This window comes from Antennarius striatus, chromosome 6 (genome assembly GCF_040054535.1).
Source record: "Antennarius striatus isolate MH-2024 chromosome 6, ASM4005453v1, whole genome shotgun sequence".
Lineage (NCBI taxonomy): Eukaryota > Metazoa > Chordata > Actinopteri > Lophiiformes > Antennariidae > Antennarius > Antennarius striatus.
This window is the reverse complement of record NC_090781.1, coordinates 782,501-806,704: the sequence shown is the minus strand read 5'-3', so window position 1 is coordinate 806,704 and position 24,204 is coordinate 782,501. Positions and strand designations below refer to the sequence as shown.

Sequence of the window (24,204 nt, the reverse complement as noted above, 5' to 3'; positions counted from 1 at the left end):
CTTCATCAGGCCCAGCATCACCTGGACCTTCACCAGAGCCCAGAATCACCTGGACCTTCATCAGGCCCAGCATCACCTGGACCTTCACTAGAGCCCAGAATCACCTGGACCTTCACGAGAGCCCAGAATCACCTGGACCTTCATCAGGCCCAGCATCACCTGGACCTTCACTAGAGCCCAGCATCCTCTGGCCCGTCACCGTGGCGATGGAGGCTGTGGGGGACTTTGAGTACAGCAGGAAGGACCTGGTGGGACACGGGGCCTTTGCTGTGGTGTTTAAAGGAAGACACCGGAAGGTAAAGCAGGCTCTCCTCCAGCGGGTGGGTCTTGGAGATGGGGGGGGGGGTCCTGATCTAAAGGGGGTCAGGCAGGATGCAGCTCTGCAGCCTCTTTCTGGGTGGGGAGGTGCATTCTGGTTGTGTATTTGCAGGTGTGTTACTTCACCAGGTGTGTGTGTGTGTGTGTGTGTGTGTGTGTGTGTGTGTGTGTGTGTGTGTGTGTGTGTGTGTGTGTGTGTGTGTGTGTGTGGTTTGTTCATGAATGGTGAGTCAGGCGGTGAATGGCTTCATGCTGTAGGGGGGCAGGAAGGAGGGTGGGTGCAGGTTTCCCTGCTCCCCCATGTGACCGCTGCTCTGGTTCGTTCACACTGGATCATCAGAGCATCAGGTCAGCGGGGGCTTCCTGTCCCAATGAGGCTCAGTCTGAACACCACCTGTGTGTCAGGTGATACTGCACATACGTGTTCACACACGTGACAGGTGATGTGTGTATGTACTGTTATGTAGCCTATTCACAGGCCATCTGTAAACATACATGTCAGATGTTCTGGAACATGTGACCTCCAGGTCCCTGCTCCACGAGGACGTCCTGCAAAGACATGACCTCAGGTGTGTTTAGACTTCCTGGTTCACCTGTTTAAGAACGGATGTCCAAAAAGGAAGACATGACCCTACACCATCATCAGACCCAGTCCCGTCTGCATCCTGACACGTTCTTCTCTTGTTGGTTTCATCTTCTTCAGATGATGAGGCGTCCAGAAGGACACACTGCTTCACAGAGTCTCATCCTGCTCTGTGTTTATGGGATGTTGAGCAACAAGGCAGCTTCTGACACTGGAGCTCATTTTAAAGAATGTAAACCATCTGTTTATGAAGATATTTATGAAAACCTCCTGAGATGTTAAACTAGAATTCTGGAGAGGATAAAACAGACGTTTGGTTTCCGTCCAGAAGAATGGATCAGTAGAGGAACCCCTCCCTCAGAGCTAACGTGTTGTTTATTTGTTCGTGTTTAATTTTTAACAGATGGTTGTTGGTTTGTCGTCTGTCGCTGTGGTCCGTCGGTCGGTGATCGGATGCTGAAGTCTTTGTGTCACATGCCTCTATAATCTCCTGTTCCTGCATTAATCTGTCTGTGCAGCTGAGAACTGCTGACTCAGCAGTGTTGGACCGTGGTGCACCAGTGAGCCATCAGTTAGATTGTTCATGATCAGCCGGAGGGTCAGCTGCTGTCCAGGGGGGTTGTGTTGTCTGTCAGTGAGCTGGGATGGATGGACAGGAAACAGGGGTTCATCCTGTCCTCTGGATTAATCTGGAATAGTTTTTATTGGTGGATTTCCTTCCTGCTTCCTGTTTGTCTAGACCGTAGCGTTCTCCAGGGCGTAGCCAGAGTTATTCCTGTCTCCTCCTGCGTTAGCGTGTGCATCACATGTCCTGAGAGCTCACGTGAGCTCCACCAGTCTTTTTATATCATCCGAGGAGCTCGTCTGGAAACATGATCGCCGCCCCGTCAGAAGTGGCTTCCTGTCGGCTCGAGGCTGTGGGGGGAGTGTCCCGTCATCTGAGTGCTTCGTCATTCGTCCCGTCATTCAGCGCCGTGGGCTCGCTCAGCTGTCACCGCCCCAACTGACCTGATGTTACTGGGACAGATTGAGTTTCATCCGGCCCCCCAGCTCGCTCCTAGACAGCAGTCAGACGCTCACACCCCAACAGAAATAATCTGGGTTCTAACTCCAGTGTTGTGTCCACATGGATGTGTTTACAGGATGGACAGGTTATTATAAACACCTGAATTACCTGTGATTACACATATACAACAGACCTCAGAGCTTCAGTATTTTAATACTAGAAAGCTTTATTTGTTTGTTTGTTTGTGTATTTATTGAACAGGGACCTTAACGACTAATGTGTTCCACAGGTCAGAGATGGCTTAAATAATGTTCATCTGTAGTCCCTGGAAAAACAGAAATACTTTGAGTTGTTTATATGTACAGCAGAATATTGAGATGATCTTTGAATCCCAGCCGGCCCTCGGTGACCCCTGACGACCGTCACATGAACGTGTTCCTGTTCACGTCTACTTCCACACACTTGGTTTGAGTGTCTTTATTATTATAAAGAATTGATGATGGTAGAAATAACAGTAGGCCTTCCCTCACGAGTGTGTGTGTGTGTGTGTGTGTGTGTGTGTGTGTGTGTGTGTGTGTGTGTGTGTGTGTGTGTGTGTGTGTGTTGTATCGTTCACAAACTTCAGATTCTTCTATTTGAATGACGATGGTACCAATAATGGTAAACACACACCTCCCAGAATGCATCCTGGTGTCCCAGCTTTAGCCACAGCAGCAGGTTCCAGTGTTTTTAACGCGGTCATGCGTGTCCACAGTGCCTGTTGAGCGTCTGCGTCTGACTGCCTCTGAAATGTGCAGTGGGGGGGGGCAAAGCTGAGAACTGGTTTCCATTGTCAGAGAAGCTGAAGACGTGTGAAGCCAGTCTGTGGTTTGAACCTGCTTTGTGTTCTGCAGAAGACTGACTGGGAGGTGGCCATCAAGAGCATCAACAAGAAGAACCTGTCCAAGTCCCAGATCCTCCTGGGCAAGGAGATCAAAATCCTGAAGGTGAGCCTGATGGTTTGTCTCTGAAGCTGTTTCCTGTCAGGCTGAAGCTGTTTCCTGTCAGGCTGAAGCTGTTTCCTGTCAGGCTGAAGCTGTTTCCTGTCAGGCTGAAGCTGCCTCTGATCTGTGTGTTGTGTTTCTGTGCAGGAGCTGCAGCATGAAAACATCGTGGCGCTTTACGACGTCCAGGTAAGGTTAAAGTCAGGTGGAGCCAGAGAACGGTTCTGTTTTCTGTGTGTGTTTGCGTCTGTGCACTCGTTCACTGCTCACGTGTCTTTGCTCTGTGGCGTGTTTGACGGAGGGATGAAAGTCTAGTTGAATCAGTCTGCATCTACAAAGGTTTGGTGTTGCTCCTCTTTCTCCTGCTGAGTCAGGCTTCCCTCTGACCTCTGACCTCATCAGGATACTGTAGGGTCAGAATGTTGCTCTGGTTCAATCCCATCAGTCCTGTTGTCACGGGTAACTGGTGTAACCTGTACAAAGTCTGAACACGACATTCACAGCCTGAAGGTGTGTTTGTGTGTTTGATTTGGTCAGAGGTCAAATTAATGACAGCGTTTTGTTCTTCTGGACTCAAATCTCTGCCTGAAATGCTTTAAATTACAGTTTTATTTCCAGTTCTCTGCAGTCCCACCATGAAGGGAATGTTTACACAAGCTGTGCTGACCATCAGTACTGAAATCTGTGTGTCATTAGTCAATAAGACCACGTGTACAGCACTGAGACCAGAGGTCAGAGGTCAAATGAGTCTCTGGCAGCCTCCTGTCAGAAATCCGTCTCATTCCTGATGGTAACACTATTACTATAATGTGGTGTGTGTCCAAACCCGTGTGTGAGGAACACCTTGTGTTTGTGCTGAAGTGTGTAGAGGATGTCCTCATCTGGGTGATGAAGAAGAGGATTCCTCATCTTGGTGCTGGTCCTGTTGTGTGTTGGTGGTGTCACACAGACTGGGCGTGGGTCTGATGGTGACCTTCCATTGGGGGCTGCTCACTGGTGGAGAGCAGTTGGACTTGGGTTGACCCTGTGACTGTTCCTCACACACACTCTGCCTCAGACATCTGGTGTGTCTCCAGAGCGTCCATCTGTTTGTGAGCAATGATAAACCATTGTGTGTTGGTACCGGGCAGCTGTTCCAGCAGCCGGTTCCTCAACTTTCTCGAGGACTCCTCCTCCTCTGGGCTGCAGGGAACCTCCACGAGGCAGAAGGCCCTGGAGTCCTCCATGTTTGAGTGAACATTAGCAGAAGAAGCAGGACTAGGGAGCAGAAACGGTTCCAGTGACGAAGCACCTCATGGTACTTCATCACAGGCCAGCTACTCTTCCTCTTCATCACCTCGGGCCCCCGTCTGTCCAGCTGACGTATAGCCTCCTCTGTGGAGAGGTGTCCGGGGGCTCCGTTATTACCCAGCCGGCAAAGCGCTGGAGGATAGGAGCATCTATCACCAGGACAGGAAACGCATGGTGAACCTTGGACACCAGTAGAAAGGTGATCCAGACCTGCGTTATGAGCAGGAGCTGCTTAAAGGAAGGGGGTTTTGTATCTTGGGGGTCCTATTCATGCTCTCGTGTGATGGAGGGGGGGTTGTTGTGTCCGTCGTGATCCAGGCATCGATTGGGAGGTGATGAAGAGGAGGTTGAGGAGGCCTCCTGATGGCCAGGAGCGCTGACTGCAGAGTGAGATCAGTGTTTCCTCCATCCTCACCATCCATCACCACCAGTGTTGCTCCGCTCGTGTTTTGCCTCAGATGGTTGTCATGGATACAGATTTCTGCCCTCAGGCTAACGATTATCCACGACATTCAGCGTTTGAGCAGACAGCCCAGAGGAACAGAACACTGATCAATACACCAACCAATCCACTGATGTTGGGTTGATGTATTGATCAGCATCAGATTTGATGATCAGTAGTTGATTACTTTACTGCTGATGTCCTCTGGCTGCTCTGGTGGTCGTGTTGTGGTGCTAGCTTGTCTCTTGTGTGTGTTCAGCGTTGGTGTGTGTGCTGCTGCCTGTGTTAACACTACAGTGTGGTGTTCTCTGGACAGACGGCAGCTGCTCTGTCCCTCACTGACGGGTTCTGTTTGGGTTCAGTGTACATCTCAACCCATCGGTTCCACCCCGTAGCATCAGAACGTGTCCCGCTTGAACACGTGTTTTTCGCCCGTCCAGCAGGTCACCTGTTTAAGGTGTGATCATACTGACCCATAAACCTGCCCCCCTAACCAGCCTGTTGCCCCTGAGGGGTAACTGATGGGAGTCCTGATGGTTGATAATGTGGTTAGAGATCCATCCATACATCATCCTCCTGAAACCAAACGGTGCTGACCTGATGTTCAGTCAGTGTATTTTTCTCTTTGATAAGGGATGCTTTGTGTTTATTCCACATTGTGTGACCAGCAGCCAGTAAAAGCTGCTGCTTTTACTGGCTGCACACTGAAGTTCCTCTGGAGGAGAGTAAAATAACTCAGTCTGAGCTGAACAAGACAAACTGCAGAGAAGACCAGGAGCTGAGAGCTGTCCTCAGGTGTGACCTTTGTGACCACGCCTCCAGCCGCTGCCAATAGGTGTGATTAGAATAGGTTGAGGAGCTGTAATGAGAGTAATGGTAGTCTGAAGCATAGAAATGAGGACGAACTTCTGTTACTGTGGTGGGTCACATGACGGAAACAGAACCCGCCTCTGAACCCATGTGTCCGTTTAACTATTGATCTCCTATTATCAATAGTATTACTGTATTAATATAGCAGAGATGACCTCCTGACCTCTGCTGTCCACCATTCAGACCAGTCATCACACTGGATCAGTAGTAGTGGAGTAGTTATAACAGTGGTGGTAGAAGTAGTAACAGTATTAGTACTAGTAGTAGTTATAATAGTGGTAGTAGTAGTAGTAGAGTAGGTATAACTGTCGTAGAAGTGGCAGTAATAGTGGTAGTGGACTAGTAACAGTGTTGGTAGTCGTAGTAACAGTAGTAGTTATAGTAATAGTAGTAATAGTTTTAATTTTTAATTTTTTAATTTTATATACTGGTTTGATCCCCGAAGGGAAATTAAGAAGAAGCACACTCTAGCTACTGATTACAAACGCATGCATACATATTTGTGAGTACAGGCCCCTGTATCACACACACACACATAGGGGCCTGTAGGCATGCAGGGGAGGTAGAGTGGCAGGCAGCTCCTTCTTGGTGCGCCTCAAATGAGCAATTTGTAAAGGGGACGGCACCTTGCTCAAGGGTGCCTCGGCAGTGCTCCGGAGATGAGCTGACACCTCCCACTGTTAGCTCACCTCCGGGTATTTTTGGGGGGGCGGGAGCGGGAATCGAACCGCCGATCTTAAATCATAGGACGACCCGCTCTACCGCCCGCTTTACCACTGAGCCACTGCCGCCCCTGTGGTGGTAGTAGTAGTATAGTAGTAGTAATCCAGGCTGATTACATGTTATAAATGTTTTTCCAAACTACTGCCGTGAGGCGGCGGCGGTGCCCACCCCCTGTGCCCCCCCCTGACAGCAGGCTGAGTAACATGTAAAGTTTTCCAAACTAGTGCTGTGAGGATCCAGAACGTCATGTGTCAAAGGTCACGACCACAAGTGTTTGTTGTTGTTGACGCAGGCAAATAACGGGGGGGTAAACAGACTGGTGTGGGGGCTCATCTGTCTTCACTGGAGCCCCCGGCTCCTGAGGAACATGATGTTCCAGGCTGCCCCCCCCCCATCCTGACGCTGTGTCACCATTACAAAAGGTGTGGTGGGCGGAACATAAACAGGGACCGATGCGTGTTCCTGATCCGTTCGGGGGTGGGGGGGGTTCATGTTCCTAATTTGTTTGGGGGGTGGGGGGTCCAGAGAGGTTTCCTAGAAATCGTCTCTGGACCGGAACCACATTCCTTCACACAGCTCTGCTCTTCAGAACAGTAGACCAGAAGCTCTGAGGGGAGTGTCCCTGCTCACTGAGACATGGACATGACCTCTGACCTCTGCTCTGTCACATCTGGGATGTCCTGTTACGCCACCCGGTGGTACACACGTAACAGTCTGTGTGTTTACAGCTGAGGACAACAACCAGCTGCCCTTTGGTCCTCACCAGCTCCTGATTGGTGCGTCGCTGGCTGACGGGCTGCTGTCATTGGGCCATTCTGTTACGTCACAGTTCAGACTTTACTCCACATACCCTGGCTCACTCATACACACACACACACACACACACACACACACACACACACACACACACACACACACACACTCTCCAGTAGACCCTGCCCCATCCCCCATGTGGTTACATAACTGGGCTCTCCCTCAGCTGGAGGTGCTGCTCTAGGGAGGACCGGCCAATGGCGGTGCTGATCCAGGTCATGTGTTCTCCTGGCCTGTTCCACTGTTGACTTGTTTCCTCAATGGAGCGTGGCCACATTCCATACGTGTGATAATAACACGCTGGTGTCGGCCTGAGGCTTCAGAGCTGTGGACGGCTTACGGCTGAGGTCAGGATGACAGCGGTGCTATTTGTGTCCTGTGTTGTTTCGAGGTCATCAGCGTCCAGAGTCCACAGGGTTGGACTCCTTGGAAGGAAACCTGAGTTCTGGTAAACAGTTGGAGCGACTGACACGTTTCTGACTGTTACTTCCTGTGAAGTCCTCACAAACAAAGCCTTCCCTCTGTGCCGCCGCCACCTGCCTCTTGAAATTCGTCTCACTTCTGGAGGCGGCGAGCCAAAGCGAGGCGTCTGTCAGAGACGACGTTCAGCACACAAACCACACACAGGGACCCCACAGCAGCTTCTTAGGAGCTCTCCTCCTGGTATCAGCGACCTCTGACCCATCACTTACCCTCATGGTGACACCCATCCCCCTCCTGGTCTCATTATGTAATCCTCCCCTAGCCCCGCCCCCCTCATTCAGTCAGGACGGATGCTGGGGGCCCTTCCCCCACCACCAAACAGTGGACGAGCCTGAGCTACTTAGCAAGCACACAAACAAGCCCATTAGCTGGTCATGTGACAGGTGACTCTGGTCAGGTGACTCTGGTCAGGTGACTCGGGTCAGGTGACTCGGGTCAGGTGACTCTGGTCAGGTGACTCGGGTCAGGTCGTCTTGTGCTCGTCTGTTTGTTTAATGACTTGAAGGCCGGGTCCAGGAGGACTTCACCGTTCCTCTGGTGAACACAGTGCCGACTGGTGCAGACGTCCCACTAGCAGATGAGATCAGTCAGCAGGTGACTCACAGGTGAGTCAGGACGCCGACGTCACGTCTGTGGACAGCAGGACCTGCAGCTGGTCGCAGAGTCTGTCCATCTCCACCAGCCTGGTGCTGACGGCTCTGGTCACGACCACATCGGGTCCCACCTGATGGGGGGTCCCACCTGATGGGGGGGTCCCAACTGATGAGGGGTCCCACCTGATGGGGGGTCCCACCTGATGGGGGGTCCCACCTGATGGGGGGTCCCACCTGATGGGGGGTCCCAACTGATGGGGGTCCTCGCTGTCTTCCCCGTCCTGCTATCTGCTTGTGATTTGTGTCGTAGCTGACAGATTGATGTCTGTAATCCAGTCTTGTTGGGTGGTTATCATTGCTCCTGACTTCAGTACTGATTTTTCTTGTACACGGCTCCAACACTCCTTTTTAAAAATATTTGGATTATTTTCTCGATGAATGTAGCCGCAAGAGGGCACAAGCCAGTGTCTTATTAAATTTAGTGAAACGGAATTCTTCCACAGTCCTATTTCCCTCTTACTGTCTCCTGTCAGTTAAAACAACAATGTTCAGTTTCCTGTCCTTGTGTTACGGTTAAAGGCGGTAAATCATCTCATGAGACCACCAGGACCACGGAGCGTTCTGTGAAACGGGGCTCTCACGTTTCATCAGAACAGATTCAGTTGTGCTTCCTGTTGAATTACTAATCAGCCAAAAGTTTCACCCAATTGTTCTGGAGAAAAAGTGACTTATATAAAAGAGTTGATGTAAAGATTGAACATGAAGGAACCTTCAGGGAACGTTTGGGAGCAGTGTCTGCATTACGTTTGTTGAGATGAAGATCTGTGTGGATGTTCTCTGTCCTGATCCTGATTAGTTAAACCTGGAGCTTCTCTGGGATCAGACTGCTCTCACATGTCAAACTGAATTGTGAATAATGTTGTGTGTATAGTTTCATGTGTTTTCCACTTCCAGCCTCACAGAAGGAGCAGCGTTGTGTTTGACCACGTGCTCACACTGTTTACCACGCTGGTGTGTGTGAGCCGTCAGCTGCTGCAGGGGAAACAACTGCTGTGACTGATTCTGTGTCTCTTCTCTTCCAGGAAACACCCAACTCTGTGTTCCTGGTCATGGAGGTATGTAGATGGACGGGGAGGACCTGCTGGCTCAGGGCTCCAGTCCCTCTCATGTGTTGTTGTTGTTGTTGTTGTCTAGTGTTGCCTTACGACACTGGACGGACTCCAGTCTGTCCGTCTTATCAGTCGTCTCTGCTCGTCTCTTGTTTTCCTCCTGCCTGTGACCACATCTCCTCTCGTGGTCTGGCAGCCTCCCAAACGTTCACCACTCATTTCACAACCGTCTCAGAAGGCAGGAAGGAAAACACGGCTGTACCTCATGTTACTCACAAACAGTCCTGCAGTTTCTAGGAACCTGTTCCCTCCTCTGTCTTGTTTTGGTCCATGTTTGTGCAGCCCTGCAGGGACATTCATAATTCTAATCTAAGCTGTGTTTAATCTGAGTCTGACATCAGGGCTGTTTTACACGGATGCTTTGTGGTTATATTCTCATCTTAACAAACTGCATCCAATCAATCAGCATTAAACTGAGCTGGTGGAGTGTGTGTACAGTGAGTACTTGTGTGATTTCACAGTTTTACAAGGCATTGGTTATCCTTCCTCATGAACTCACACACTGTCTTTACACAAGAAGCAAGAAGTGAATCCACATTTATCTTAAACAAACAAGAATATATTTCCCGTGACGATGGTGTGTTTTTGTGTTCCTGGTGTAGAAGCAGACAGTGTTTGCTCCTGCAGCAGCTCTTTACACCGGTTGTGTTGTCAGACTGTCAGACGTGTGTGATTGTGGTGTGTGAGAGCTACAAATATCCAGATGGCAGCAGAGGAGAAGAAACCTGAACAGGAGAGAACCTTCAGACGTTGTGACGTGACCCTGAACACAGGTTGAGCTCTGATCTACTGAAATGAGCTCCAGGACAGATTAGAGGTGTGGACAATCTGATGGATGCCGTGTCCGGCGTGTCTTCAGCTTCTGTAGCCCTCAGTGGTCTCTGAACACCACAGCCAATCAGGCGCAGGAAGTGGACTAGAAGCTGCTTCCTGTCCGTCTGACTGGCCTGTCGGTTCTTCTTGTCCTCCTGTAGAACCGGCTGGACTGGTCCCTGATAAACCTGCAGCAGTTCAGATTAACCCGCAGCAGCTGTCACACACACACACACACACACACACACACACACACACACACACACACACACACACACACACACACACACACACACACACGCTGCAGAAACATGTTGTTAGCTTAAGCTTGTTGAAACTGAATGTACTGATAGTTTGTTTTTCTCCCCCCCCCACACACAGTACTGTAACGGTGGTGATCTCGCTGATTATCTGCAAGGTAAGGAACACACACACACACACACACACACACGTGACTGGTCATGATGACTGTATGTGTGAATGTGGGCGTGTGGTTCTACATTTATTGTCATGTATGAGTGCGTTTGTTTTCCAAATATTCCTGTAGGCTGTGTGTGCGTGTGTGCGTGTGCGCGCGTGTGTGTGTGTGTGTGTGTGCAGTGTTGCAGCGTCCTATGAAGGCTTCTTTCTGACGGCTGCGTCGTCAGAGCTGTCCTTACGCCAGGTTATAACAAGGGTTATAACAGAGCAGCCGCGGCTGAATGAGCAGTAAAAACGCTCCATAACCTCCTCACGTGTCAAAACGACTCTGGCGTGTCCGTCGACACGCGTCCTGTTGGGATGGTGTAAACACGTTTACAGCGACGGCTCTCATTGGTCGATTCTGGCGTTAGCTCTGATGTAGCGCTCTCCTTGCCGTTAGCGGCCTCAGGTGTCACCTGACAGTTAAACCGTAACGACAAACCAGCTGGTCTGGTTCCATCGGTTGGCTGGGGGGGGGGCGGGTTCGCCGGGTCCATCGGGACCCGGGTCGTCCCAGCCTCTGGGGGGGGGGGTGTAATGTTGTGTTGTAATAGATCCAGGGTAAAAGGAGCTGTTACCTGTTCCAGGTAATCTTCTGGAACTATTCCAAACAGACGGCCGTCAGCCAATCAGATAAGAGGAGGTGTTTACCCCTCTGCTCCACACACTGACTATGGGCTGGAACAGTTCCCTTATCACCCTACCTTTACGTAACGACCTGCCCCACACAGGTGACACGTTCATGGAGCGGTCACGTCCGGCCCCCGGTGACACCGGTGACACGAGTCTTTGGAGTGATCAGTGAGGTTTCACTGGTTCACACTCGGGGTCGCTGTGGCTGACCTCCCGTGGGACCAGGGTGTTGGGACCAACAGTTAGCTCCTGTTAGCTGAGAAACACACTGGTTTGGGCCCTGTCTTAGTTTGTGCCTTCAGGGACGTACAGACGTGTTTATCAGCTTCAGCCGGTTTAGGATCCTTTAAAGACAGTTTCAGTCGGAAAGAACGTCCCCTAGAGATTCACACACATTCATTCACACGCGGTTCACCTCCAGACACACACGTGACCTCCAACAGACGTGTGAAGAGCGTTTCCCTCCTCCTCCTCCAGCTAAGGGCACGCTGAGAGAAGACACGCTGAGGGTTTTCCTGCAGCAGATCGCCGCCGCCATGCGTATCCTCCACAGCAAAGGGATCATCCACCGCGACCTGAAGCCCCAGAACATCCTGCTGTCGTACGCCGGCCGCAAGCGCTCCAACATCAGCGGCATCCGCATCAAGATAGGTGAGAGGGGGGGAAACGCCCCACGCCTCACTCAACGCCTCCAGCTGTTGTGGGTGTGATGGTGAACTCAGGTGTTGTGGGTGTGATGGTGAACTCAGGTGTTGTGGGTGTGATGGTGAACTCAGGTGATGTGGGTGTGATGGTGAACTCAGGTGTTGTGGGTGTGATGGTGAACTCAGGTGTTGTGGGTGTGATGGTGAACTCAGGTGATGTGGGTGTGATGGTGAACTCAGGTGTTGTGGGTGTGATGGTGAACTCAGGTGTTGTGGGTGTGATGGTGAACTCAGGTGTTGTGGGTGTGATGGTGAACTCAGGCTGAGCACCGTTACACGTTAGTGACCTACAGAGCAGTGAACAGGATGAAGGGAGCGCTGATGTAGCGTTAGCTCTGATGTAGCGTTAGCTCTGATGTAGCATTAGCTCTGATGTAGCGTTAGCTCTGATGTAGCATTAGCTCTGATGTAGCGTTAGCTCTGATGTAGCGTTAGCTCTGATGTAGCGTTAGCTCTGATGTAGCGTTAGCTCTGATGTAGCGTTAGCTCTGATGTAGCGTTAGCTCTGATGTAGCGCTCTCCTTGCAGGTGTTGACTGGCTAGCGCCGTTAGCCGTTCCCAGCAGACACAAATGAACTGGTCTCCAGACTAGACTGGAGGTAAACATCTCCAGTTCTGGACTCAACTTTATTCATGAATGCATTTTGCAATATTTAGTTAATAAGAATCCATTTTAAACTGACAATTACATTTTATTTTAACATGGTACATTAAAAATGTCTCTGTCTCATCTTCAGCTGTTCCTGCTCATCGTGGGTCACGGGGGTTGCTACAGGCTAATAATATAATAGTAAATGTTTTTATTCTGATTTATTGTGAAACGACATACTAAATCAAATCCAACTTTAATGAAATATATGTCATTTTAATGTTTTATGACTGATTTTACATTTCCAGTATTTGTGGCCGACAGACGTAAAGTTCACATTTATTTTTCTGTATTTTCTTTTAAACTGACGTAAAATGGAGATGGACTCCAAACGTGAGCTGAGGTTTCTCTGTACCAGAAATGATCCAAACGTTGTTCTTTCTGTTTCAAACCTCGTCTGTGGTGTTGTGGTGTTTTGTGGCGGTTCCATCACAGACGGTTGTGTTACGTGTGTGATGGTGTCCTGTTTGCCTCGCTGGCACCAGCAGACCCAGCAGCAGCGGGGTGTGTTCCCAGTAACACGCTCACTGTGCTCCTGTCCTGCAGCTGACTTTGGCTTTGCCCGGTACCTCCAGAGCAACATGATGGCCGCCACGCTGTGTGGGTCGCCCATGTACATGGTCAGTGCACCGCCGTGTGTGTGTGTCGTCACGTCTAAGCATCACCTTTGAGAGGCATGCTGGGTAACGCTTCTCCCTCGTGACCTTTCCTCCGTCAGGCCCCAGAGGTCATCATGTCCCAGAACTACGACGCCAAGGCCGACCTGTGGAGCATCGGGACGGTCATCTACCAGTGTCTGGTCGGAAAGCCCCCGTTCCAGGTCAGGGTTAGGTTAGGGGTTAAAGGTTAGGGTCGGGGTCAGGGTTAGCAAAGCAGTCTGCTGTCAGACGTGTGATGGTGTCTGTCTGAGTTCAAGTCCTCCGTTCATGTTTTCAGGCTAACAGTCCTCAAGACCTGAGGATGTTCTACGAGAAGAACAAGAACCTACAACCCATGTAAGCCCCAGCTGTCTGCACCCCCCAGCTGTCTGCACCCCCAGCTGTCTGCACCCCCCCTGTAGGAACACAATGGAACACCTGAAGCAGATGGAGACTAAAAACACAATAACATTCACAGACACACAGAATGCCTCTAAACTGATCAGCCACGTCTGTTGGAGCCACAGATTGAAGACTTAAATACGCTTCATTTACCTCTACGTAACGCTTTGGGCTGCAATGAGCTAGCTCAGCATGCTAGCTCAGCATGCTAGCCGGCGTGCTAGCTCAGCATGCTAGCTCAGCATGCTAGCTCAGCATGCTAGCCGGCGTGCTAGCTCAGCATGCTAGCTCAGCATGCTAGCTCAGCATGCTAGCCGGCGTGCCACATGTTCCAACACAAACACCTCCATACTGACGTCTCCTGATGGAGGATGGGATGTTTGTCACAGCTAACGTTCTCCTGCTCTCGTTACCCAGAATCCCCAGGGAGACGTCTCCACAGCTCAGCAGCCTTCTGCTGGGACTGCTGCAGAGGAACCAGAAGGACAGGATGGAGTTTGGTGAGTGGAAGAACCCCTCCAGGAATGAAGCTGAACGTTTGGTTCTGCTGTTCTCACATGTCCCCCCCCCCCCCCCCCCCCCGCCCCCTGCAGACGCCTTCTTCAGCCATCCTTTCCTGGAGCCGTCTTCCACCATTAAGAAGTGTAAGTGTGACGCTCACAACCCCCTAGCAGGAGAACACTTGATGTAACACTAGTGAAAGACTGAGTGAGTGTTGTCCCCCCCCAGCGTGTCCGGTGCCGGTCCCCAGCAGCACCAGTGCAGCGACGGACAGTTCCTGTGGCAGCTCCCCCTGCATCCGCTACAACTCCCCCCCCGTGAGTCCCTCCATCGCCCCCTTCAGGGGAGACACGTGTCCCCCCGTCGCTCTCAGACAGTGTGATTCCTCCTGAGTAATGAAACATTAAATGTTCAGACCCCCCCTGAATGATGCTGCTGGGGGTGCTGCTAATGCTAACAGCGAACCTCTGGTCTCCCAGCAGCATCATTCCTTCACACGCTGCATTTTAACCCTGTTCCTGTCCTGTTCTCCCCCAGTCGCTCCCAGACATGCAGACTCTGGTGGAGGACGGTCTGTCGTCCCCCCCCCTCGGCCCGCCCAACTTCCTGCAGCTGTCCAAGGAGTCTGCTGGAAGCACCAGCAGCAAGAACTCCTCCTGCGATACCGACGACTTTGTCCTGGTTCCCAACATCTCCACCGACAGCTGTGAGACACACACACATACACACACACACACACACACACACACACACACACACACACACACACACACACACACACACACACACACACACACACTGGTGTTCATAGTGCTGTTTAATCTCCTGTTTACCTGTGTGTTATTCACCAGTTCAGACTGCTGAGCCCACATCATTTTGTTTTTCTCTACTTCCTCCTCAGATGATCAGCCAATGGGAGGGGGGCGCCGGTCGTCTGGAGAGTTCCTCATGTGTGGAGGGTGAGTGAAGAGCATCGACCAGACCCGGTCTGGGGTGTGTTTGTCTTTTGTTAGAATCAGCAGCTCTGTTGAACCCACCTGTTTATTATATTTGAACGTGTCTCAGCGCTCACAGGGTTGGACCAAAACGCAGGTGGTCACGCCCTGGAGCTGATGCTCAGCACCTCTCCTGGGGAGGCGAGGCTATCAGCTAGAAAGACGTGACGATCTAGAAACAAACCTTAAGGCTGTAACACAGGGGGGTAGATAGATAGATGTAACTAAATGTAACTACTGTAACAACAACAAAGGTAACAACGTTTAGTCAGAGTTAAGATGGGATGAACTACTGCATTGTGGGAAATGTAGTTTTCTGGTCAAAACACACTTTTGACCTATTTATCTTTAGACACTCTTTTACACCTTTTATTCTCTCGTGGGCCACTTAAATGATGTGGAGGGCCACATTTGGCCCCCGGGCCTTGAGTTTGACACATGTGCTCTATGTGAACCATGATCCAGTCAGGAATACACCTGCAGGGGGCGCCATAGTCAGTAATAAATCACAATTAAAGCACAAGTTCAACCATGTAGAATTGTGTGTGTGTGTGTGTGTGTGTGTGTGTGTGTGTGTGTGTGTGTCTGAACAAGGTTCCTATTTGTCCTCTTTGTGTCACTATTTTTGTCTCTGCTGACCAACAACACCCCCCCCCATCTGGACAGATGATCTGACCCAAACTCACAGCCAGTCTGACCACCAATCAGAATGAGCAAAACAAGCTGCTGCTAAAGTAAAGCTAATGACTCAGCAAAGGGTAAAAGTAGGAACACACACACACACACACACACACACACACAGACACACAGACACACACACACACACACAGACAGACAGACACACACACACACAGACAGACAGACACACACACACACAGACAGACACACACACACACACACAGACACACACACACACACAGACACACAGACACACACACACACACACAGACAGACACACAGACACACACACACACACACAGTGTTACTAACAGGATGTATTTCGCTCCTTTATTTTTTCCAGCAGCTTTAATTCAAACTCCAACTCAAAATGTTTCATCACTTCCTGTCCTCACACCGACCCCCCAGGTGTGAATGTGAGTGGTCCAGTCAGAGGTTCCTTTGGTACCATCCTCTAAATGATGTGTGCCTCTGGGTCAGCGGGTCGTGTGTGTGTGTGTGTGTGTGTGTGTGTGTGTGTGTGTGTGTGTGTGTGTGTGTGTGTGTGTGTGTGTGTGTGTGTGTGTGTGTGTGTGTGTGTGTGTGTGTGTGTGTGTGTGTGTGTTTAACAACATCCCACCTGTGTGAAATCACTGGATGAACAGCCTCCAGTCTGTCGCTGGTCGCTGTGGGGGGGGCACATGAAGCATTCACTTCTTTGTCCGGACAAGTTTCTGGCTCACGTGTGCCCCCCCCCCCTTATGGACCCCACACCATTATGTAACACTGGTTTCTAACTGGTGCCTCTCTGCCCACCCACCCCACCCCCCAAGAACATTCTGTCTCTAGAATAACAAAAGAATGGAAATGAGTTGTGTCCCTCTGCGCCCCCCCTCTGAAACCCGCAGGCACGTGCCATTGCCCCCGCGCCTCCAGCCCTGCCCCCTCCGGCATGAGCTCCAGGCTGATTGGCTGCTCTCTGAGTGTTTACATGGAAGCCCGGCCCCCCGTCCCTCGCTGACTCTGAGTCATGATTCACCCCAGAGCCTGAAGCAGCAGCAGCTTCAGGCCCACTGGCTTAACGCCCCCGTTTCTCCGGTCTTCCCCTGCAGGCAGCCACAGCCCCCCCCAGGACAGACTCCCATGGTGTCCCCTCGAGCTGAGACCACCCCCATCCCCGTTCCAACCCAGATCCGAAACTACCAGCGCATCAAGCAGAACCTGTCCAGCAGCCCGACGGCCACACTGTACACCTCCCCCAGGTAAGAGGCCATGGGGGGGTTCCCCTGATGGTGCACTGGTACTGAATCCGACTGAAAGCCGGGTTGATCCTCCTGGGGGGGGGGTTTCCCTGGGAGGGGGTTTCCTGCCAGACTTTGTTGTTTCATCAGACAAAGTTTCACAAGCGTTACATCAGCTGTGTTCCTTCTGCAGGGGGGGGTCGCTGAAGGGGGGTCGCTGAAGGGGGTTCACTGAAGGGGGGTCGCTGTAAGCAGAGCGTGGGGGGGGGTGTTCAGTCGGGTGAACTGTCAGCGTTCTGGTCCGGTTGGGTTTCAGGTCTGTCCTTTAGTAGATAGATAGATGTACGTAGACACACACACACACACACACACAGACACACACACACACACACAGACACACACACACACACACAGACACACACACACACACAGACACACACACACACACACACAGACACACACACACACACAGACACACACACACACACACACACACACACACACACACACAGACACACACACACACACACAGACACACACACACACACACAGACACACACACACACACAGACACACACACACACACACACACACACAGACACACACACACACACAGACACACACACACACACACACACACAGACACACACACACACACACACAGACACACACACAGACACACACACACACACAGACACACACACACACACACACACACACACTCTATTAATCCCACAGGAAATTGAACAGACGTGTTTAAATGTGGGTTTTGTTATCGTAAATTTAGGATCTTCGTTTCTGTTCGTCACACGACACCAGAGCGTCAGACCCGTTCCATTCAGACCTGTTCCATTCAGACCAGTTCCATTCAGACCAGTTCCATTCAGACCCGTTCCATTCAGACCCGTTCCATTCAGACCAGTTCCATTCAGACCAGTTCCATTCAGACCCGTTCCATTCAGACCAGTTCCATTCAGACCAGTTCCATTCAGACCCATTCCATTCAGACCCGTTCCATTCAGACCAGTTCCATTCAGACCAGTTCCATTCAGACCAGTTCCATTCAGACCAGTTCCATTCAGACCCGTTCCATTCAGACCAGTTCCATTCAGACCCGTTCCATTCAGACCAGTTCCATTCAGACCCGTTCCATTCAGACCCGTTCCATTCAGACCCGTTCCATTCAGACCTGTTCCATTCAGACCAGTTCCATTCAGACCAGTTCCATTCAGACCCGTTCCATTCAGACCCGTTCCATTCAGACCAGTTCCATTCAGACCAGTTCCATTCAGACCCGTTCCATTCAGACCAGTTCCATTCAGACCAGTTCCATTCAGACCCATTCCATTCAGACCCGTTCCATTCAGACCAGTTCCATTCAGACCCGTTCCATTCAGACCAGTTCCATTCAGACCAGTTCCATTCAGACCCGTTCCATTCAGACCAGTTCCATTCAGACCCGTTCCATTCAGACCAGTTCCATTCAGACCCGTTCCATTCAGACCCGTTCCATTCAGACCCGTTCCATTCAGACCAGTTCCATTCAGACCAGTTCCATTCAGACCCGTTCCATTCAGACCCGTTCCATTCAGACCCGTTCCATTCAGACCAGTTCCATTCAGACCAGTTCCATTCAGACCCGTTCCATTCAGACCAGTTCCATTCAGACCAGTTCCATTCAGACCCGTTCCATTCAGACCCGTTCCATTCAGACCCGTTCCATTCAGACCAGTTCCATTCAGACCCGTTCCATTCAGACCAGTTCCATTCAGACCAGTTCCATTCAGACCCGTTCCATTCAGACCCGTTCCATTCAGACCAGTTCCATTCAGACCCGTTCCATTCAGACCAGTTCCATTCAGACCCGTTCCATTCAGACCCGTTCCATTCAGACCCGTTCCATTCAGACCCGTTCCATTCAGACCAGTTCCATTCAGACCAGTTCCATTCAGACCCGTTCCATTCAGACCAGTTCCATTCAGACCAGTTCCATTCAGACCCGTTCCATTCAGACCCGTTCCATTCAGACCAGTTCCATTCAGACCAGTTCCATTCAGACCAGTTCCATGCAGACCCGTTCCATTCAGACCCGTTCCATTCAGACCCGTTCCATTCAGACCCGTTCCATTCAGACCAGTTCCATTCAGACCAGTTCCATTCAGACCCGTTCCATTCAGACCCGTTCCATTCAGACCAGTTCCATTCAGACCCGTTCCATTCAGACCCGTTCCATTCAGACCAGTTCCATTCAGACCCGTTCCATTCAGACCAGTTCCATTCAGACCCGTTCCATTCAGACCCGTTCCATTCAGACCCGTTCCATTCAGACCCGTTCCATTCAGACCCGTTCCATTCAGACCAGTTCCATTCAGACCAGTTCCATTCAGACCCGTTCCATTCAGACCCGTTCCATTCAGACCAGTTCCATTCAGACCAGTTCCATTCAGACCAGTTCCATTCAGACCAGTTCCATTCAGACCCGTTCCATTCAGACCCGTTCCATTCAGACCAGTTCCATTCAGACCAGTTCCATTCAGACCCGTTCCATTCAGACCAGTTCCATTCAGACCAGTTCCATTCAGACCCATTCCATTCAGACCCGTTCCATTCAGACCAGTTCCATTCAGACCCGTTCCATTCAGACCAGTTCCATTCAGACCAGTTCCATTCAGACCCGTTCCATTCAGACCAGTTCCATTCAGACCCGTTCCATTCAGACCAGTTCCATTCAGACCCGTTCCATTCAGACCCGTTCCATTCAGACCCGTTCCATTCAGACCAGTTCCATTCAGACCAGTTCCATTCAGACCCGTTCCATTCAGACCCGTTCCATTCAGACCCGTTCCATTCAGACCAGTTCCATTCAGACCAGTTCCATTCAGACCCGTTCCATTCAGACCAGTTCCATTCAGACCAGTTCCATTCAGACCCGTTCCATTCAGACCCGTTCCATTCAGACCCGTTCCATTCAGACCAGTTCCATTCAGACCCGTTCCATTCAGACCAGTTCCATTCAGACCAGTTCCATTCAGACCCGTTCCATTCAGACCCGTTCCATTCAGACCAGTTCCATTCAGACCCGTTCCATTCAGACCAGTTCCATTCAGACCCGTTCCATTCAGACCCGTTCCATTCAGACCCGTTCCATTCAGACCCGTTCCATTCAGACCAGTTCCATTCAGACCAGTTCCATTCAGACCCGTTCCATTCAGACCAGTTCCATTCAGACCAGTTCCATTCAGACCCGTTCCATTCAGACCCGTTCCATTCAGACCAGTTCCATTCAGACCAGTTCCATTCAGACCAGTTCCATTCAGACCCGTTCCATTCAGACCCGTTCCATTCAGACCCGTTCCATTCAGACCCGTTCCATTCAGACCAGTTCCATTCAGACCAGTTCCATTCAGACCCGTTCCATTCAGACCCGTTCCATTCAGACCAGTTCCATTCAGACCCGTTCCATTCAGACCCGTTCCATTCAGACCAGTTCCATTCAGACCCGTTCCATTCAGACCAGTTCCATTCAGACCCGTTCCATTCAGACCCGTTCCATTCAGACCCGTTCCATTCAGACCCGTTCCATTCAGACCCGTTCCATTCAGACCCGTTCCATTCAGACCCGTTCCATTCAGACCCGTTCCATTCAGACCCGTTCCATTCAGACCAGTTCCATTCAGACCAGTTCCATTCAGACCCGTTCCATTCAGACCAGTTCCATTCAGACCAGTTCCATTCAGACCCGTTCCATTCAGACCCGTTCCATTCAGACCCGTTCCATTCAGACCAGTTCCATTCAGACCCGTTCCATTCAGACCAGTTCCATTCAGACCAGTTCCATTCAGACCCGTTCCATTCAGACCCGTTCCATTCAGACCAGTTCCATTCAGACCCGTTCCATTCAGACCAGTTCCATTCAGACCCGTTCCATTCAGACCCGTTCCATTCAGACCCGTTCCATTCAGACCCGTTCCATTCAGACCAGTTCCATTCAGACCAGTTCCATTCAGACCAGTTCCATTCAGACCAGTTCCATTCAGACCAGTTCCATTCAGACCCGTTCCATTCAGACCCGTTCCATTCAGACCAGTTCCATTCAGACCAGTTCCATTCAGACCAGTTCCATTCAGACCCGTTCCATTCAGACCCGTTCCATTCAGACCCGTTCCATTCAGACCCGTTCCATTCAGACCAGTTCCATTCAGACCAGTTCCATTCAGACCCGTTCCATTCAGACCCGTTCCATTCAGACCAGTTCCATTCAGACCCGTTCCATTCAGACCCGTTCCATTCAGACCAGTTCCATTCAGACCCGTTCCATTCAGACCAGTTCCATTCAGACCAGTTCCATTCAGACCCGTTCCATTCAGACCCGTTCCATTCAGACCCGTTCCATTCAGACCCGTTCCATTCAGACCCGTTCCATTCAGACCCGTTCCATTCAGACCAGTTCCATTCAGACCCGTTCCATTCAGACCAGTTCCATTCAGACCAGTTCCATTCAGACCCGTTCCATTCAGACCAGTTCCATTCAGACCAGTTCCATTCAGACCCGTTCCATTCAGACCCGTTCCATTCAGACCAGTTCCATTCAGACCCGTTCCATTCAGACCAGTTCCATTCAGACCCGTTCCATTCAGACCCGTTCCATTCAGACCAGTTCCATTCAGACCCGTTCCATTCAGACCAGTTCCATTCAGACCCGTTCCATTCAGACCCGTTCCATTCAGACCCGTTCCATTCAGACCCGTTCCATTCAGACCCGTTCCATTCAGACCCGTTCCATTCAGACCAGTTCCATTCAGACCCGTTCCATTCAGACCAGTTCCATTCAGACCAGTTCCATTCAGACCCGTTCCATTCAGACCCGTTCCATTCAGACCCGTTCCATTCAGACCAGTTCCATTCAGACCCGTTCCATTCAGACCCGTTCCATTCAGACCCGTTCCATTCAGACCCGTTCCATTCAGACCAGTTCCATTCAGACCAGTTCCATTCAGACCCGTTCCATTCAGACCAGTTCCATTCAGACCAGTTCCATTCAGACCCGTTCCATTCAGACCCGTTCCATTCAGACCCGTTCCATTCAGACCAGTTCCATTCAGACCCGTTCCATTCAGACCCGTTCCATTCAGACCAGTTCCATTCAGACCAGTTCCATTCAGACCCGTTCCATTCAGACCCGTTCCATTCAGACCCGTTCCATTCAGACCAGTTCCATTCAGACCCGTTCCATTCAGACCAGTTCCATTCAGACCCGTTCCATTCAGACCCGTTCAATTCAGACCAGTTCCATTCAGACCCATTCCATTCAGACCCGTTCCATTCAGACCCGTTCCATTCAGACCAGTTCCATTCAGACCAGTTCCATTCAGACCCGTTCCATTCAGACCAGTTCCATTCAGACCAGTTCCATTCAGACCCGTTCCATTCAGACCCGTTCCATTCAGACCAGTTCCATTCAGACCCGTTCCATTCAGACCCGTTCCATTCAGACCCGTTCCATTCAGACCAGTTCCATTCAGACCCGTTCCATTCAGACCAGTTCCATTCAGACCCGTTCCATTCAGACCCGTTCCATTCAGACATCTGGAGCTCCAGCAGGAAGAGCGTCTCTATATCCCTAATTTAAAGAGAGACTCGTCTTCATTGATAAATGTAGCTCACCTGGAGATGGCAGGTGTGAATAACAGGTGTGAATAACAGGTGTTAATAACAGGTGTGAATAACAGGTGTGAATAACAGGTGTGAGTAACAGGTGTGAATAACAGGTGTTAATAGCAGGTGTTAATAGCAGGTGTTAATAACGGGTGTGAATAACAGGTGTGAATAACAGGTGTTAATAACAGGTGTTAATAGCAGGTGTTAATAACGGGTGTGAATAACAGGTGTGAATAACTAGTATCAATAGTGGTTGTAAATTACGGGTGTTCAAAAACAGGTGTAAATATTGGGTAAAAATAATGGTTGTAAATAACGGGTTTAAATAAAGATTTTAAATAACGGACGTAAGGGGTGTGGATAACGGGTGTAGATAACGGGTGTAGATAACGGGTGTAGATAACGGGTGTAGATAACGGGTGTAGATAACGGGTGTGGATAACGGGTGTGGATAACGGGTGTGGATAACGGGTGTAGGTAACGGGTGTAGATAACGGGTGTAGGTACGGGTGTAGATAACGGGTGTGGATAACGGGTGTGGATAACGGGTGTAGATAACGGGTGTAGGTAACGGGTGTAGATAACGGGTGTAGATAACGGGTGTAGATAACGGGTGTAGATAACGGGTGTAGATAACGGGTGTGGATAACGGGTGTGGATAACGGGTGTAGATAACGGGTGTGGATAACGGGTGTAGATAACGGGTGTGGATAACGGGTGTAGATAACGGGTGTAGATAACGGGTGTAGATAACGGGTGTGGATAACGGGTGTAGATAACGGGTGTAGATAACGGGTGTGGATAACGGGTGTGGATAACGGGTGTAGATAACGGGTGTGGATAACGGGTGTGGATAACGGGTGTAGATAACGGGTGTAGATAACGGGTGTAGATAACGGGTGTAGATAACGGGTGTTAAATCATTTTGTCTGATGTGTGTACTTCAGGTCTGGTACGGTGCGGCGCTCCAACACCAGCCCTATGGGGTTCCCCAGGGTGGGGTCAGGGTCAGGGTCCCCCGGCTCTGCAGACGCCCCCCAGACGGGCAGGAGGCTCTCCACCGGCAGCTCCAGGCCCTACTCCCCCTCCCCCCTGGGTGAGGACATATCTACACGTCTGCAGGAACGTCACACATGAAGTGGCTCACTGTGTGTGTGTGTGTGTGTGTGTGTGTGTGTGTGTCTGTGTCTGTGTCTGTGTCTGTGTCTGTGTGTGTGTGTGTGTCTGTGTCTGTGTCTGTGTGTGTGTGTGTGTGTGCAGTGGGAACCATTCCTGAACAGCTGGGTCACTGCTGCTGTCACCTACAGAACCATGAAGCTCGCAGCCGCAGCTCCTCTGGAGGTGAGTTCAGACCGGCCCCGCCCTGAGTTCATGTTGGACACACCCCTGACTGTATGCAGGGGCCACACACCCCTGACTGTATGCAGGGGCCACACACCCCTGACTGTATGCAGGGGCCACACACCCCTGACTGTATGCAGGGGCCACACTCACCTGACTGTATGCAGGAGCCACACACGCCTGACTGTATGCAGGGGCCACACACCCCTGACTGTATGCAGGGGCCACACACACCTG

The 24,204-nt window shown here is 50.8% G+C and overlaps 1 protein-coding gene across 3 annotated transcripts in view; it reads left to right on the top strand.

Annotated features, from left to right (window-relative positions):
• The first annotated feature begins 64 nt into the window (after positions 1-64).
• The window catches only part of ulk2 (unc-51 like autophagy activating kinase 2), a 34,048-nt gene continuing 9,908 nt past the window's right edge, over positions 65-24,204 (top strand). For 2 of the 3 annotated variants that reach the window (XM_068316802.1, XM_068316801.1), the window contains exons 1-17: positions 65-296; positions 2,801-2,893; positions 3,038-3,079; positions 9,187-9,219; positions 10,468-10,504; positions 11,659-11,832; positions 13,081-13,154; positions 13,253-13,354; positions 13,471-13,529; positions 13,992-14,074; positions 14,168-14,218; positions 14,304-14,392; positions 14,613-14,781; positions 14,977-15,034; positions 16,840-16,989; positions 23,574-23,722; positions 23,887-23,967. In XM_068316802.1, the coding sequence (XP_068172903.1) occupies positions 207-296; positions 2,801-2,893; positions 3,038-3,079; positions 9,187-9,219; positions 10,468-10,504; positions 11,659-11,832; positions 13,081-13,154; positions 13,253-13,354; positions 13,471-13,529; positions 13,992-14,074; positions 14,168-14,218; positions 14,304-14,392; positions 14,613-14,781; positions 14,977-15,034; positions 16,840-16,989; positions 23,574-23,722; positions 23,887-23,967 (1,534 nt within the window). In that variant the 5' untranslated portion in view covers positions 65-206. The other variant, XM_068316803.1, reaches the window with a different exon arrangement.